Source organism: Haemaphysalis longicornis, unplaced genomic scaffold (assembly GCF_048455015.1).
Source record: "Haemaphysalis longicornis isolate Haplotype H1 unplaced genomic scaffold, Haemaphysalis longicornis Haplotype H1 scaffold_2, whole genome shotgun sequence".
Classification (NCBI taxonomy): Eukaryota; Metazoa; Arthropoda; class Arachnida; order Ixodida; family Ixodidae; genus Haemaphysalis; species Haemaphysalis longicornis.
The window spans coordinates 90,581,434-90,598,745 of NW_027526295.1; the positions used below are offsets into that span (position 1 = coordinate 90,581,434).

Below are 17,312 nucleotides of genomic sequence, written 5' to 3' on the forward strand. Positions count from 1 at the left end.
TGAAACTTGTAATGAAGGTAAGAACGGCCGAGTGAAGCCCAAAGAAATCGGGTGTTTTGTGCATAATGTAGGCGTGTAGGAAATGTGTTCAGGAGGTTGTTGTATGACTGGCACGAAGTTTTCACTGTTGGTGGTTCAAAGGCCTGCGTAGAAATATTACCCTTTGTGGCTGCTGTGCTACGCTGCCACTTAGTTTATTATGTAAAGAAACCCCAAAGCGGTTTTACTTTATAAAACACCCTTTACTGCGTGCAGTGTACATAAATCCTCTCCAGTAGAGAGGATATTGTTGATACTGCAAATGTAATAACACCGTTAGGCGAGCTAGTTGGTACTCAGAATTCATGCAGAATTTTTGCGCAGCGTAAGACAAGGACAAATGTAGCAGCGTAAGACAAATGTAGCGAATATTCTAACGAAATAACACTGAGCATTGCACCATAAAACCACCCTCCCTAAATGTCGAGAGTATTTCTAACCAAAGGGGTATAGGTATTACGCAAAATAAGGTCACATGGGCCTTGGTCACATGGACCGTAAAAACAAGAAATATTAAAAAAAAATTATAGCAATGATACAACAATGAGTTTCTAGCTCGATCTCAACAAAACGTCGGCTCAAATACCGTAGCATATGATACTTTTGCCAAAGTTCGAATTCTACAGGTCGATCAGCATGGTGGGCAGAGAGTGTATAAGCATCGCTTTTTTATACATTGTTTGACATATGGGGAACTTCCAAACATTAGTATGGTGGATATTGTAAAAAAGCGTGGTTTCTGTCAACTTTTCTAGCCTTCTGATGTTTGGTTATTTCTGCTTAGCTCTACTTTAAAAGAACAGGAAAGCTTAAAGTGACATAAATTTTCAATATTGTTCAAAAAGAAATATCAGGTGTGACCAAGGCTTAAAAGTTTGCGTGCCATGTGCAACGCTCTATTTTGCAGTAACAGTTGTTTCAAGGTATTCTCCACAGATTTTGTTGCCCACACCATAGCGTTGAATTTATTAGGCACGCATAACGTGGATTTTAAATTTTATATTAACATCTTTTCGGGGGAACCGCGCAGTTAAGACGCTCCGGCAACGCATGAGGGATAAGAGGAAAAGTGAATCTTTCCTGACTGTTGAGAAATATAAACTTAGTGTGTTTTAGGGAATAGAAAAAGTTTGATTTTTGATCCATCAACCGGAATATATTGTGGGTCAATACTTGAAGCGTCGGATTGGATATTAGGGGCGACGCCCCTTAAGGCCGAGGCTCGTCTGTCAGGCGTCCGGCGTCCGTGCTCACGGCACAGCACCGTGTAAACCGAAACATCTGTGAATAAAAGGTTCGCAAAAGGTCAAAAAGAACAAAATAAAAGGTTCACAAATGGTTAGGGAGAGAGGGGGAGAGAGAGAAACAAAGCACCGTGTAAATCGAAACATCTGTGAACAAAAGGTTCACAAGGAAAAATAAAAGGTTCACAAACGCTGAGAGAGAGAGAGAGGGACGCACATCCCCGCGGAAATCGAAACATTTGTAAAAAAAGGTTTACAAAAAGTTCACAACAAAACAAAAAGTTCACATGAGGCTCTAGAGAGAGAGAGAGAGAGAGAGAGAGAGAAAGATAGAGAGAGCGAGAGTGAGACGGAGAGAGAGTGCTCCTGGACAGCCGTGATGCGCATGCGCGAAAAGCATTGGATTGCATTGAATTAAATCAGATTTCGATCGGACTGAAATGGATTACATTGGATTGGAAATCGTTTTCGCAGCAGTAAGCACCTTCAAGGCTGATTTACGGTAAGAACGATCCCCTGTGCTTCGCCCACTCGTCATGATTCACTTCGTGGAGATGCGTTATTTTTTTCTGCTAACCGTTTCTTTCCTCTCAAGGTTGCTCCAATTACAAAGCTTCGAAATCAGAATTGAAGCAAGCTTCAGGAAAAGGGAGCGGTTAGAGAAATATCTAAACCCACACTATAAGCTCGTTGACTCACAATATGTCTTACTTGACAAAAGTAAAAATTAGCTGTGCGACAACCAGCCCCTAGAAAAACAACTGAAAAGTAAGTCACACAACGAAGAAACATTGCGAAACTAAGAACATAAACCTTTCGAGTACGGTGGAATAAATTTAGTTCCCCCGCTGTAGAAACAATTCTAAGAAGCAAAACGAACATAATTAACGCATACAACATGATAGTGAGCGAAGAAACACTGGAAATAGGAGGAAGCCTGAAAGCAACTAAGAAAAAGCTAGCTTTAGGCAAAGACAGGCTGCACGCTCTCAAAGACGAGCAGGGCAACGTTACACAAAACATGGACAAGATAATTTAAGTACCAGAACGATTGTGCACCAGGCTACATACCTGGGACGTTACAAATAAACGTACAGACTTAGCTTACGGAGTCCAACAAATCACCACAGAGGAAGTTAAAAAGGTTCTCAAAGATATGACAGCACGTAAAGCTGCATGTGACCACGGCAAACCCTAGAATTCTTTAAAGGAAGGAGAAGATATTGTACTGAAAAGCTCACAGCACTACCTTGAGAATATCTAAGGGCTCTTACAGTGCCCATAGCCTGGAGGTACACCAACGTAATTCAAATTCCAAAGAAGGGGACACCGGGGATGATAAGAGCTAGGGACCAAACGGCCTGCTCTATGTGGCATACAAGCTATTTATCAAAGTAATAGCTAAGCAAATAAGTAATAGCCTCGATCATCGTCAACGCAGAGGAGATGCTGGGTTTTAGAAAGGATGCTAAACAATTGGTCATATCCACGTGGTCAACCGAGTGATAGAAGAATTCAGCAGAGTAAGCAAACCCATTTAATGACATTTAAACACCTCAAAAAAGCGTTTCCACAGTACTTCTCGAAGCATTCAAAGAATAGGGCACAAAGAAGATGTACGTGAGAATCCTAGACGACTTATATAAGGATTTACGCGCCGGGTAATCTTGCACTAGCGAAGCAACAATGTTCCTATGAGTAAGGTAGCATGACAGGGGATCCCATCTCGCCAAAACTGCCCACATCTTGTATGGAGGGGTATTCTGGAAGGTTAACTTGGAAAACACTGAATTACAAATAAACGGAGAATAATTGAGCCTGTTTAAATCCGAAGACAATAAAGTCTCGCTAAGCGAGTCGCAGAGCACTTAAAAAAAGATTGAAAATATAAATACAGATAGCAAGACCTTTAAAATAAAAGTAATATGAACAAATCGAAGTAATACTCAATAATCATGCCGAAGACACCATGTTAAGCATATGTAACAAAACGCTAGAACAAGTTAGAGATTGGCACTACATCGGTCAGGTCATATGTGCTGACCCCACCCGCGAGAAAAAAATCTGACGCAGATTGGGAATAGGCTTGGGTGTAATCGGCTAACGGTCACCGACCTTGAAATATGAGCTACTTTTATCACTCAAAAGGTGAATATTCATTCATTGCGCCCTATAGGTGATGACATATGAAGCGGAAACTCGGCGCCTGACTAAACAACTGGAAAACAATTATAGATCAGCACAGCGGGCCATTGAAAAAATATTGATCGGAGTAACACATAAAGGCAGAAAACGAGCAACCTGGATCAGGCAACGAACTAGATGTATCATATTTCAAATACAGAAAAAAACAGTGAGTTGGGAGTGCTACGAAGTTAGGCGAAATCACAGTCGAGGGTCTACCAGGGTGACAGATTGGACAACAGGACACGAGACTAGAAAAGAGGAAGGCCAATTGCTTGATGAAAGAGCGAGATAAGAAATTTTGCAGGGAAAAACTTGACTTGGGCGGCGCGAGACCGGAGCGGTTGCCTTCGTCTGCTGCCTTCGTCATGCAGTGGATCTAGGGAACTGTTCTTGTTGATAACGAATTTGTTCCAATTCATAAGTTCGCACGTTGCTTCTTAACAGTTGGATTATTCTAGGAATATAGTTCGTGCTATTACATGGGCAAAATTTTTTGGGTATTATGCTTTATTCCGGGTATGGTGCGTGCAAGAATTTTGTGAGCTAGGCTGTCATACGTAAGTTGTTGCAGCGAATAGAGTAATATAAAATATGAAGAGCTTTTGCGAAGGTGAAAAATTATGTGAAGAATGAGGGGCCAAAGAAACATGACGCTGTGGTTCCAGCCTCTGACAACAAAAAGGTATGGCTGCACGCGCCCTTTTTGGAATGAAAGGTGAACGCATTGTAAATAATGTAAATAAATTGCTCTTCACCCGTAAATCATGGTTCGCCCTATTTGTCCTGCTCAACGTAACAACATAATTCAAGTCACATCTTTTGCTGTGTTATAGCGCCATGCTAGTATTTTATCTTGGAATGATTAAAAAGCTCTCAATTTCGCATGTTGGTCGCCGCATAATGCGCCGGAAGCACCGGCCTTCGTGTCAAGTGGATCAATTAAAATCCGCTGATACCCCAGGAAATGTGGGAAAACATTGGCGAGCGGTGTCCGTTACGTACCGTACTTTAAATAGCTTTTGAGATGCTTGGAAATGCTTGAACTACAGCTCAGCACTCAGAAACCGCATTCGATATTTCGAATGTATTATCCTAATTATATTCGGTTCTCGCGTTTAGTGTTGCCCACACTACACGTAGTCATGACCGGAAGCTGTTTTCTCCATGGGGCAGGGTTTGCAATAGTACTCATAGCAAACTTCCTGTCTGGCTGAGGACGAGAGATGGCGTAATCGCTTTTACCTTAAGATACCATATCCCGTTGAAGATGCTAGCCCTCGAGGCTTAATTAACGTCGGGATAAACATCGGGCCGTCCCATACCCAATGGGGACGTGCGTCTGCTAAATACTTTCCGATTTTTTTGCTATGATAGCACGCTCCAAGGACGTATGTATCCCGAACTACTAATCGTAGCTTCTGGAATTCGCGTTCTCGCCGAGCGGTCAACGCCAGCACCCCAGATGAACACCATGTGGAGTTCCGACTGATAACAGGTATCTGGTAAAACTAGATGGTCATCGTTATTGCCTCTCAATCACATTCCTGGCACAATTTCAGCTTGGCAACACAAGTACTTATCTACCTAGGCAGTCCCATGATGCGTACTTGTTTCCTAATTTTTGTGAAGAATAGCAGCACTTCTTTCTAACGATTCCAAAGCCCCACATAAACCAATCCATTAAATGGAGACTGCATTCGTACACGTTTCGACAGGGCACGTGTCCTGTTGTTATTGACCATTCCCTAAATTTTCTTAACTGAAAGAAGTTTCCCTTACTACACTACTCAATATAGAGTGGAAGTTCTAACTCACGACAACTATACTCCGTTTGTTTCCTCACTCCTGGCGAGCGTAAGGGTAAGCTGCTTACTGGTGACCTCGGTGACCTGCTCAATCTGATATTCCGGTGCAACCAGGAGCGCGTGCCTTTGGCCTACTGTGCTGAGGACACCGTATGCAAAAATTATCATGGTTGGCATTTAAAGGTGCAAGGTCAACAAGGACAAAGAGCGCCAAGAACTACTTATTTAAAAAGTAGTGTAAGCGTAAATACTGAAACTGATGCGAAAAAGTAATAGTGACACAAAGCAAGGACAATGGAAATAGATTCGTACATGACCAGGATGATCATGCGTGATAAGACAAGAGCTGAACAAAATGTATCTCTGCTGAGAACCAAAAACACGTTTGACAGAAAACATTCGTCCGCTAAAAAGTATGGTGGGTGCACTGAAGTGTGTCCTATGTAGAGTTCTGGGAAATGTTTGTGTCACGTTGTGTCAAGTGCATTGCATGTAATTAGTATGTGGACTGCCGGCAGGCTCTTCACACACCTCCTACATGGGGGGCTTTAAGACACAAGGAGCAGGTGAGTGCTGTACATATGTGTGACCTATCCGTAGCCTAGCAAAGGCCACTTCACTGTGTCTGTTGTGTATGTTAGTTGTGTATCGTTCAAGGTGTGGTTTTCCTATTTGTAGTTTGTTTTCTGTTTGTTGCCTCCAATGTGATTGTCATGTGTTACGAAGCCGTTTTCTGATGTGTGTCTTCGGTGTCAATGTAAGGTAGTGTTGGTATGTCGACTGTATTCATGACGGCACCCGCAGGTGCCAGTTGATCGGCTGCCTTATTGCCAGGGATTCCACGCTGCCCTAATGCACCGAATATAGTTATTTCAAGATTTCAGGTGAATGCAGTTAATAAAACCTTTAAAAGAAAAACGACCACAGAGTTTTAGAATGATTTTAGTCGAGATAACCTGCACAATGGTTACGGAATCTGTGTACACAATTGATTTAGGTATTTTGTTTGTGATGATGTGATTTGAAATGAGTCAGATACCATACGCTGCTGCCGGGGAAATAGTGCTCTGAAAATTCATTGTTTTAGTGACACTAACGTTTGGTCTGTGCGCTGCACAAGAGACCGTGCAACCAGTTTTCGACGTATAACTATAGAATTCGGTGCATCGGTACTGGTCTTGCAGAAACAGGAAGTGCTGCAGAATTTCACTGCTTGGTACATCGTTTTTGCTACCATCGTGAATAACAGGTCGCATGATATAGGGTGCAGACCCTATAGTGGAAAGAAGTTATGGATGCGGGCCTTGCCGTTGTTTGAAAGGGCAACCGTTAACTTAGAGGCCTCCTCTGTCACTCTAAGATGGAAAGGAAGAAAATCGAGTGCCGCTTTAAAAAGAGTTGTATGTTTTATGTACCGTTAATGATAAGATTAAAATGATGGTTGGGGAGAGACACGATCTTAGATACATATAGCAAGTAACCATACTCCCGCTGATGCCCTCGGCACCATTTGTCAAAGTCAACATACAGGCCCTCAAGAGGGCTAGTGCGGAAATCGCAGAATGGAAGGCGAAGGCGAAGATTCGGATTTGGGTCTAGCATTTGGAGCACGATGTTTGCTGCTGACCTAAATACAATACCGCCATATTTGGTCCGCAATCCTATCAAGGCAGTATATCGACACAAAAGAAGCTGTCTACACCGTATAATTAGTATTAGAGGACTTAAGGAATGTTTGTTGTTTAAGGCCTTTTTGTTTATGTAGTTTTTAATTGTGGGGTGATTGGCAGCATGTGATTGAGTAATAACTAAGAGCTTGTGCTCTATTTTATCGGCAATTGACACATATTTATACTAATGTGAGGGCCCAGGTGGACCCCGCGCATCCTGATGAGCACAACGCGAGCGCTTTTTTCATGGTTCAGTAAAAACGTTTGTGTCCGCCTAGAAAGCAAGTTTCTTCACGCCAAGCTGGACTTGACCTTCATAGATCGAGATATTTCAACATCATATACATAAACTAAACAGGAAATGGTTGGTGGGAATGCCTTGCGGAGCGAGTTCATCTTCATTATGAGGAGTGTGCAGCTCAATACACCACCTCGAGGCACGCCATTCTTCTGAACATATGCATTGAAAATTAGATTAGGAATTATTACACTGAAAGTTCGTTCAGACACGTAGCTAGATGGGGTGTTGAGCATGTTGAGCAGACACCGAATGACTTCAGGTTATCCAAGATGTCGTATCGCCAGGCCCTGTCATAGGCCTTTGCAATATCAAGGAAGATTAAAATGCAAAACTGTTTATGAACGAAGGAAACGTTTAAGAAGGATTCCAACGCAGCGAGTTGACGTTGGTGGATCGCCCCGCCCTCAAGCCTACCTGGCAGCTCTCAAGAAGACCATTGTACTCCAAGAAATACACAAGTCTTCTGTCGATCATTTTCTCGAGTAGCTTGCACAGGCAGCTTGTTAGGGCGATGAATCGACAGCTGGCGGGAGAGGAAGGGTCCTTCCCGTCCTTCAGGGAAGCCACTACAATGGCCTCCCTCCAAGAATTGCGAATTTTCCCCGAAAGCCGTAGTTTGTTGTGAAGGGGAAGGAGTGTTAAAAGAGTGTCGGGGTGTATCTGCTCTATCATTGTATGTGTGATGTTGTCTGGGCCTGGAATTCAGGGTGTACACATGTGTATAGCAGCCCTCAGCTCATGAAACAAAAACTCCGAGTCATAGGAAGTGGTTAAACTGTTTTTATTGCGCAATGGCTTTTTCGGAGCCAGATAGTGTTTTGTGAAAGTGTTGGTGTTGTGCGCTGAACTGGACACGTGTTCGAAGTCTTGTGCAAGTGTGTTAGAGTGGTCGTCGAGTGTGTCCCCTGCTGTGATTACCAGAGGCAGGCTGTGTGTTTGTTGCCTATTAAGTTTACGTATACGTATCTATACCTAGCGTGTGTCTGTGTATGAGTTTATTGATGCTATGAAAGAGTGAAAACTATGTCGTTTTGCCTCATGATGCACCCGTTTTTCAAACGTTTGGCTTTCCTCTTTTAGAAGCAAAGCATATGTTGCTCTGGGCTATGTCCGTCCATCGGCGTCCGTCTGCACCTCTCCCCCTCTCCCAACCAGATGTGCGATAACGCCGCTCTCCTCCTCTCCATCTCTCCACGCTACCTGTGCGATAGCGTGCGCGCGTTCTCCTCCTCTCTGCACGCTGCTCCCTCACTTCCTGCTTGTCCGATTAACTGAATGGACGCCAACAATTCTGTCAGCTAACTGGCGAAAGTGAAGCCGCTTCGATATGCCAGCGTCGAACAGCGGATCCCACACGGCGAGAAAGCGAAGCCGATTTGGCACACCAAAGTCGCCAAGCGGATACGGATGCCGCTCGTCAACGCGATCACGCCGCGAAAGCGGCCGCGCCCGCTACGGGAGGTTTGGGAACTCCGAGATACTTTGCATCACCACACAGTTCCCTACGGGGAGATTGTTTATTTTTTTAAACAGAAGGTTATGCGACGTAGGGTACAAAAGAACGGCACCCCACACCTTGTTCTGGGCCTCTCGCGCCGGCTTGCAGTCCTCATTCCACCACTGCGTCGTCTGGGTGCGCGCAGGACCAGAGGCGTGGGGAATGGACTTTTTGGCAGCGTGGATTATGTGAGCCGTGAGTAGTTGCGTAGCTTCTTCAATGTCTAGATATCATATGAATGCGTAGTGCAGTTTAAATGTATCTGTAAATGTATTCCAGTTTGCTCTTGCTTTATTGAACCAATTATGGGAAGATGGACTGCTTGGGCTATTCCCTATATGTATAAGTGAGGTAGGGAAGGGGTCACTACCGTGTGGGTCCGTGTTCACGCCCTACTCAAGACAAGAAACGAGAACGGCGCAACCTATCGTCAAGTCAAGATATGAGTATGGGTTGAATCGGAAATTATGGTATGTAGGCTGTTTTGTGTTGCAGCAGGATGGATTGCTCGGCGAGTTGGTATTGCGACATTGGAGTAAATCGCAGGGGCAAGGGAAAATCCTTCCAGTTATATCAACCAGTGTTTGGATGTGATTGTCATCGTAGCGCATGCGCCGATTCGATGCTTTATGTGTAAGTGTTTCTAAGTTTGGAATAAATCTCAGTTGATATTCAGCGCTCGTCCTGTCTGGTTAGTTTGTTGCTTGTCTTGTTTTAAAGCGCTGTTTTGAAAACCATGTTTTTTTCTTGAAAAGACATTCTCTAGAGGATGTTAAAACTTCTCTATCAGGTGACCTCGTGCATCCGTGCCGCAAGAGCCCCAAAGAGAATTGTGCGCATTCATGTCGCCTGTGACGATGCATGGTTCTGGAAGCTGGTCAACCGCGCCTCAAAATCAGGAGTCGAAAGTACAAAGTCTGGAGGAATGTAAATGGAGCATACCGTTAGAAACCTATTAAATATCACTGCTCGAACGGCTATAGCCTTAAGGAACGCGTTCAGAGTGATAGAGTGGCGTGCTAAGGATTTCCGCGCGATTGTGGCCGCACCACCAGAAGAGTGTGTGCTTTCTGTATACCACATAATTATTCAGGACATTCCTGTGTATGGAATTCAAATGTTCCTGAACACATCTTACACTTCGCTGATTGGAGTGTAGTATCTCGTACACACCGTTTGCAAAACAGGAACGGCCAAATTTGATTTTCGTGTCGTCTGAAATAAGCATGTACATCAGTAACTTCCTTTCTGCATCTTAATTGATTTATAAGTGTTGGAAGTTAAACGGGTTGGTACTAAACTTCGCACAAAAAATAGCTAGACGTGCGGTGCACAGGAATAAAGTGACAAGTGTTTGTTTAGCTTTTGTTTCTCTTTCGAACTTCATTGATTCCCAATCGAAAAGCAATTGAATACTCAGCACGGATGAGCTACAAATCTAGTGCAATATACTGGCTTGACACAGGCGTGATGCAGCACTACCATTTGCCAAGGATAGCTCTCACGTTTTTGCATTCAAAGCAGAGTATGGAGACATACGGCCCCCGAAAGCCACCCTACTTGTAGGTTAGCTTACTTGTGGCTTGAATATGAAATAGAGGCTAATACTCTTGCCTGTCACCACATGTCTTGTCTTAGAGCTATGGTCATGTCAAAGTCTGCTTTGCTTGCAGGCACGTGAAAATTCACGTGCATTTTCTAATCCCAACGCGGGGTTTTCCTTCCCATAAATCGCAAAGTGTTCGGGCATTAAAAAGCCACACCACAATTGCTACCGCTAACAGTGTCAAAACATTTCAGGGCTGGGATGATGTAAGCTTCCATGGTTCGACTCAAATTCCTACCCCAAACCTGGACGCACTGGCTGCTGACGGCATTATCTTGAACAACTTCTACGCGCAACCATCATGCACACCATCAAGAGCTGCGCTCCTCACGGGTTTGTACCCTATCCATACAGGTTAGTAACACGGCTTTCTGACCATTTTGGCCATTTGTCTTCTCGCTCTCTGGTTTTTATTGGCCACCGGTTAAGTGGCCGTGAAGCACCAGTATAGTTTCAATAGTGCCCAACATTACGCTTTTTCTACACCACTAAAATATGAGCAGAGCTTTAGCAAGGTATTGCCAAATAAAGAAGTATTTTCACTCATGTCTTTATAAATACTCTGGGGTGCCACTACAGGGATAATTAAAACATGCGGAGAAGAGAAATGGCTAAAAGCTAAAGATGGCAGTGCAGACATGGGTTAGTCAAAGAATTAAAAGTGCCAGCACGCTTGCTTTGAGGGCTCCCCATATTTTGTAGTTTGCTTTGAGTGAACAGAAGTGTTGCGGTAAGTTTCGAAGATTGCGGCCATGCTGAAGGCCCTTAAGTAATGAATTTCACTTTCAAGGAGATATAGGGCAAACTAATTTATCATGCTGGAGGACCTCTTATTGAACTTTTAAACTGGAGCGTTGAGGGGGTGCTGGTAGGCACGGTAAACAAAGGAAAAATTGAACATATATTTGTTTATTAAAACTGATTTGCATTTGAGCACAATTTTCGCCAAGTTTGCTTCACAATTGTTTTAACAATAGCTTTTACATAGCGTGGGACAGTAACTATGCTCTCACAGCACTCTTACCCTTTTATACTTCTCACAGTAGCCTCTTTAATTTCTTAAGAGCTATAAAGTGCGAAAACGACAGGTGTGATTATCCATGGATAAATGCGAAAGTGCACCTTGCGTAATAATCGGTGCACTCTCAGTTTAGGCCTAATGATATGGTAAATTTTCACCATACCTATGTAGAAAGGAAACTTTTTAAACCCAACAAAAGCTGGTACACATATATTACATCTCCAACTAAGAACAACGACAAATAATAAAGTCACGATGACCGCACAACCAAGCAAACAACACTTTAGCGTGATTCTCAACAGATTTAACTATCATCAACACAAGAGTACCGCGTCAGAAATGAGAAACCTAAAATCGAAACCACATTAATGAACCACTGCCACATAGCTTCCACAGTCCAACCGTCCTTAATTATACAACTACAATGCGTTCAAGTATGACCCACGAACTAGTACATGTTGGGAACCGGGCGTCTTAACGCGTGCGTTTAATGAAATAAGATCGACGAAATATTTTGCAACGTCTGCATAGATGGCTGATGTTTCGGCATATGAGCATTTCGATTTTACCCTTGTTGTCACCCTTTCGGTACCGTGATCGAACCAAGACCGATTTTCCAGATAGATCTGCCAACTCCCGCCTTTTCTGCTATCAAAATAGGTTATTGCTTGCTTTGTTTCTTAGTTCATTCTGACGCCACTTCACTGGATGGCCCTGCATTTAATGCCTATTTTTCATTATGTACGTGGTTGCTCGGCCTGCCATCATTTTTATTTTGTCTTTCCCTCCGTCCGTTGTGCTCAGCCATTGCCGATTCATACTGTCGGAAGTGCACAACTTATGTGGAATTGACGATGTGCTGAAATAAGTATTTTTACGCGACAGTGTTACTTGGCTATGCCTGCAAAAGCACGCACCTGGCTGGCGCCCCCCGAAAGCGCATCCACCCGGATCATCATTATCATCATCATTACCAGCCTATCTACGCCCACTGCAGGGCAAAGGCCTCTCCCATTATTCTCCAATTACCTCGGTCCTGTGCCAACTGTGGCTAGTTTATCCCCGCAAACTTCTTGATCTCATCTGCCCATCTAACTTTCTGCCGCCCCGTGCAGCGCTTTCCTTCTCTAGGGATCCATTCTGTTACCCTTAATGACCAGCGGTTATCTTGCCTTCGCATTACATGCCCTGCCCACGTCCATTTCTTCTTCTTAATTTCTACTAATATATCTTTAAAACCAGTTTGCTCCCTGACCCACTCCGCTCTCTTCTTGTCCCTTTATGTTACACCTATCATTTTCCGCTCCATTTCCCGCTGAGTCGTTCTCAATTTAAGTTGAACCCTCTTACTGAGCCTCCAAGTTTCTGCCCCGTAGGTGAGTACCGGTAAGATGCAGCTGTCACACACTTTCTTCTTCAGCGACAATGGTAGTCTGCTATTCATTATCTGAGAATGTCTGCCATATGCGCCCCACCCCATTCTGATCAATCTAATTATCTCTGCCTCATGGTTGGGATCTGGGGTCACAAGTTGGCCTAAGTAGATATATTCGGTTACCACTTCCACTGCCTCGCCACCTATCTCAAACCGCTGTGCTGTCCCTAGGTTATTCATCATTACTTTAGTTTTCTGCATATTAATTTTCAGGCCCACGGTTCTACTCTGTTCGCCCAGTGCGGGAAGCATGCTTTGCAATTCGTCCCTCGAGTTACTTAGCAAGGCAACGTCATCATCAAATCTGAGGTTACTGAGGTATTCTCCATTAACCCTTACTCCCACCTGTTCCCAATCCAATGTTCTCAATACTTCTTGTAAACATGCTGTGAATAACATTGGAGAGATTGTGTCTTCTTGTCTGACACTTTTCCTTATAGGTATTTTACTGCTCTCCCTGTGCAGGATGATGGTAGCTGTAGACCCATTGTAGATATCCTCTAGTATTCTTACATAATGCTCAGCTACCCCCTGGTTCCGTAATGCCTGAATGACTGCTAGGGTTTCGACCGAGTCAAATGCTTTCTCATAATCTATGAAGGCTATATATAGGGGTTCAGTATACTAAGCGCACTGCTCTATCACATGATTGATCGTGTGAATATGGTCCATTGTTGAATAACCTTTACGGAACCCTGCTTGTTCTTTAGGTTGACTGAAATCTAAGGTTGCAGAGATTCGCTTAGCGATTACCTTGGTAAATACCTTGTAGACGACTGACAGTAAGCTGATCGGCCTGTAGTTTTTCAATTCCTTCATGTCGCCTTTCTTATGGATTAGGATGATGTTCGCGTTCTTTCAAGATTCCGGTACCATTGCGGTCATTAGGCATTGCGGATACCGTTGTGCCAGTTCTTCAAGTACAATTTCTCCGCCATCCTTCAAGAGGTCTGCTGTTATCTGATCCTCACCAGGTGCTTTGCCCCCTTTCATTTCTTTCAAAGCCTTCCTTACTTCTTTGGTCGTAACTGGTGGGATGTCTATCTCCTCTGAACTGCTGTCTCGTTCGGCATTATCCTGGATGTCCCGGCTACTGTGCAGATCCCTATAGAACTCCTCGGCCACTGTGACTATTTTATCTCTATTTGTGATGACATTGCCTTGCTTATCCTTAAGTGCATACATCTGATTTTTCCCCACGCCAAGACGTCTCTTCACTGCTTTCAGGCTACCTCCGTTCTTTGCAGCGTATTCGATCCTCTCCATATTATACTTCCGTATGTCAGCTGTCTTACGCTTATTGATTAACTTGGAGAGCTCGGCTAGTTCTATTCTGTCAGATGCGGTAGAGATTCTCATGGTTTGCCGTTTCCTGAATAGATTTTTCGTCTCCTGTGAAAGTTTACCATAGTGCCATAGTGCCATAGTGCCCCCGACTTCTACTGCGCACTCCGTGATAATGCGTGTAAGGTTGTCGCTGGCTTCCTGTGTCGTAAGCTCGGCTTCCTCGTTAAGAGCGGAATATCGGTTACGCAGCGTGATCCTGAATTCTTCTACTTTACGTCTTACTGTTAGCTCATTTATCGCCTTCTTTCGTACTAGCTTGTTACGATTCCTGCCTCAAATCTAGCCTAATTCGAGATCTTACCATACGGTGGTCACTACACCTTACCCTTCCAAGCACTTCCACATCCTGCACGATGCCAGGGTTATCGCATATTATGAAGTCTATTTCATTTTTGTGCTCCCCATTAGGGCTCCTCCAGGTCCACTTCCGACTCTCCCGTTTACAGAAGAAGGTATTCATTATGCGTCGGATATTCCGTTCTGCAAACTCAACTAGTAGGTCCCCCCTGTTATTTTTACAGCCCAGACCATAGTTCCCAACTGCCTTGTTTCCAGCCTGATTCTTGCCTACTTTAGCATTGAAGTCCCCCATAACTACGGTATACTGTGTTTTTACTTTAGCCATTGCCGATTCCACATCTTCATAGAAGCGTTCCACTACTTGGTCGTCGTGGCTGGAAGTGGGCGCGTAGCCCTGCACCACCTTGAGCTTGTACCTCTTATTGAGCCTTATTACAAGACCTGCTGCCCTTTTGTTAATGCCATAGTATTCGTCTATGTTGCCAGCTATGCTTTTATTGACTAGAAATCCCACTCCCAGTTCTCTTTTGTCCTCTAGACCACGGTAACATAGCATGTGTCCATTTTTCAAAACCGTAAAGGCTTCGCCTGCCCTCCTAACCTCTCTAAGCCCTATTACATCCCATTTAATGCCCTGTAATTCCTCGAACAACACCTCGAGACTTGCTTCGCTAGATAAGGTTCGCGCGTTAAACGTTACCTGGTTCAGATTCCATTGGCGGCCTGTCCGGATCCAGAGATTCTTAGCACCCTCTGCTGCGTTACAGGTCTGACCGCCGCCGTGGTCAGTTGCTTCGCAGCCGCTGGGGACTGAGGACCGAGGGTTAATTGGTGTATTCATGGGAGGTTGTGGCCGTTACTACACCAGGGTGGCCAATGCTGCTCTGGTGAGGGATTGCATTACCGGCAATGGTCACCAGGGTCAGGCCGCACCCCAATCCCCTTTGTGCAATTTCATCAATACGCGTTTTTTTTTAATCCGGTGGGAATTGTCCGGCACCGGGATTCGAACCACGATCCTTCTGCACACGAGGCGGGTGTTCTACCTCTACGCCATCGCTGCATCATCATCATTATCACCAGCCCATGTATGCCTACTGCATCGTAAAGGCCTCTCCCATTAATCTCCAAGTACACCGGTCTTTTACTCACTACGGCCACTTTATCCCCGAAAACTTCTTGATGTCATCTGCCCACCTAACTTTCTGCCGCCATCTGCCACGCTTGCTTCTCTAGAGATCCCCTCTGTTACCATTAATGGCCAACAATTACCTTGCCTTCACATTACACGCCCTGCCCACGTCCATTTCTTCTCCTTAAGTTTTACTAATACGTCCTTAGCACGCGTTTCTTCCCTGATCCACTCTGCTCTCTTCTTGTCCCTTAATGACACACCTATCACCTTCCGTTCCATTACACGCTGAGTCCTCCTCAACTTACGTTGAACCCTTGTAGTCAGCCTTTAAATTTCTGCCCCGTAGATGAGTACCTGTAAGATACCGCTGTCACGAATTTTCCTCTTCAGGGACAATGGTAGGCTTCCATTATTATTTGAGAATGCCTGCCGAATACACTCCACCCCATTCTTATCCTTCTAATTATCTCTGTCTCATGTCTGGAATCTGGGGATCCTCGCCACCTATCTCAAAACGGATATCGTACGCAAAATAACTGTCCACAGCTACTACCCTTTTGTGGTGCGTTCCATTGCATTGCACGCGTTTGATGGCGCGCGTGCAACCGAAAGGATAAAAATATTTAAAGCGTGTTTTGTTTATTGCATGGAACACAAAAAAATGAACAGGAAGAAGCACTTTTCAAGCACGGTTTATTATTTTGTACGGTGAGCCCCTGTCCGATTAAGCAAGGGATTCCTAAGCATGCACTACGTCTACCCCTACTACCACGGGGGAACGTGAAAGTCGTTTTCCGCCCGCAACGAGGACTCCATGTCTCCAAAATAATCGCCGCCATCCAACGCTCGGCAGCCCTCGCTGCTGCTGGGCTCACCAAACTACAAGAAGCCTCAGAAGACATCCTCCGTCCCAACGCGGCTAGAAACGTTTTTGTTATGAGCACCCGAAGCATAGATGGGACCAAACATACAGCATGGTGCGCCAACTGAACATTACGAATCGGGCCTACACCACCCTCCCTCATGTGGCCTGCCCGGAAGACACCTGTAAAGGAGTGATACATGGAATTCCGCCCTAGCACACACCGCAAGACATCATTGATAGCATCGTAAGTTCTGCTAACACCCAGGCAATACACGCCAGACCTATGGGGACGACACACACCGCTCTCGTCGCATTTGACGGAACTAAAGTCCCACTCCTTATATACTACGGCAGAGCGGAATTTCACTACTTCATAGACAATAAAAATCGGAAGCATGCCTTGCCTGCAGAGCAATGGGGCATAGTGCTGACGTGTGTCCGAATCCGACAGCCAGCCGCTGCCAGGGGTATGGCCAGAATACCTCAAAAACAACCCACATTCATGCACGCATAAATGCCCCCTCTGCAAAGGAGACCACCTTTTTGGAGACGAAAGCTGCACGTGGCGCTTCAAGCCAGCGTCTTTTCTAAGCAAGCCATACAACATCCAGATACCAAGGAAATACGGTGCCCAGCATGCATCCGCGGCCCGTGGGAAGACAACGCCGCCAGGCTTCCGCAAGGAGAGGGCTGCAGCTTATCCACCTGCTAAGCACGGAGGATCAACTTGGTGCTACCCGTGCATAGGGCCCTGCGTACGGACCTAAGCATCCCTCCCAGAAGATCAACAATTCAACATCCGCAATGGTGAGCTGGGCTTTGAAGAATGGCTTTGAACAGCGCACGTTCAGCTACATTA

The 17,312-nt window shown here is 44.8% G+C and overlaps 1 protein-coding gene across 1 annotated transcript in view; it reads left to right on the forward strand.

Moving 5' to 3' along the window:
• The window catches only part of LOC144168154 (arylsulfatase B-like), a 192,754-nt gene that overhangs the window by 94,084 nt on the left and 81,358 nt on the right, over positions 1-17,312 (forward strand). Inside the window, exon 3 of the mRNA XM_077697199.1 lies at positions 10,545-10,704. Within this exon, the coding sequence (XP_077553325.1) occupies positions 10,545-10,704 (160 nt within the window). The remainder of the gene's footprint in view (positions 1-10,544; positions 10,705-17,312) is intronic.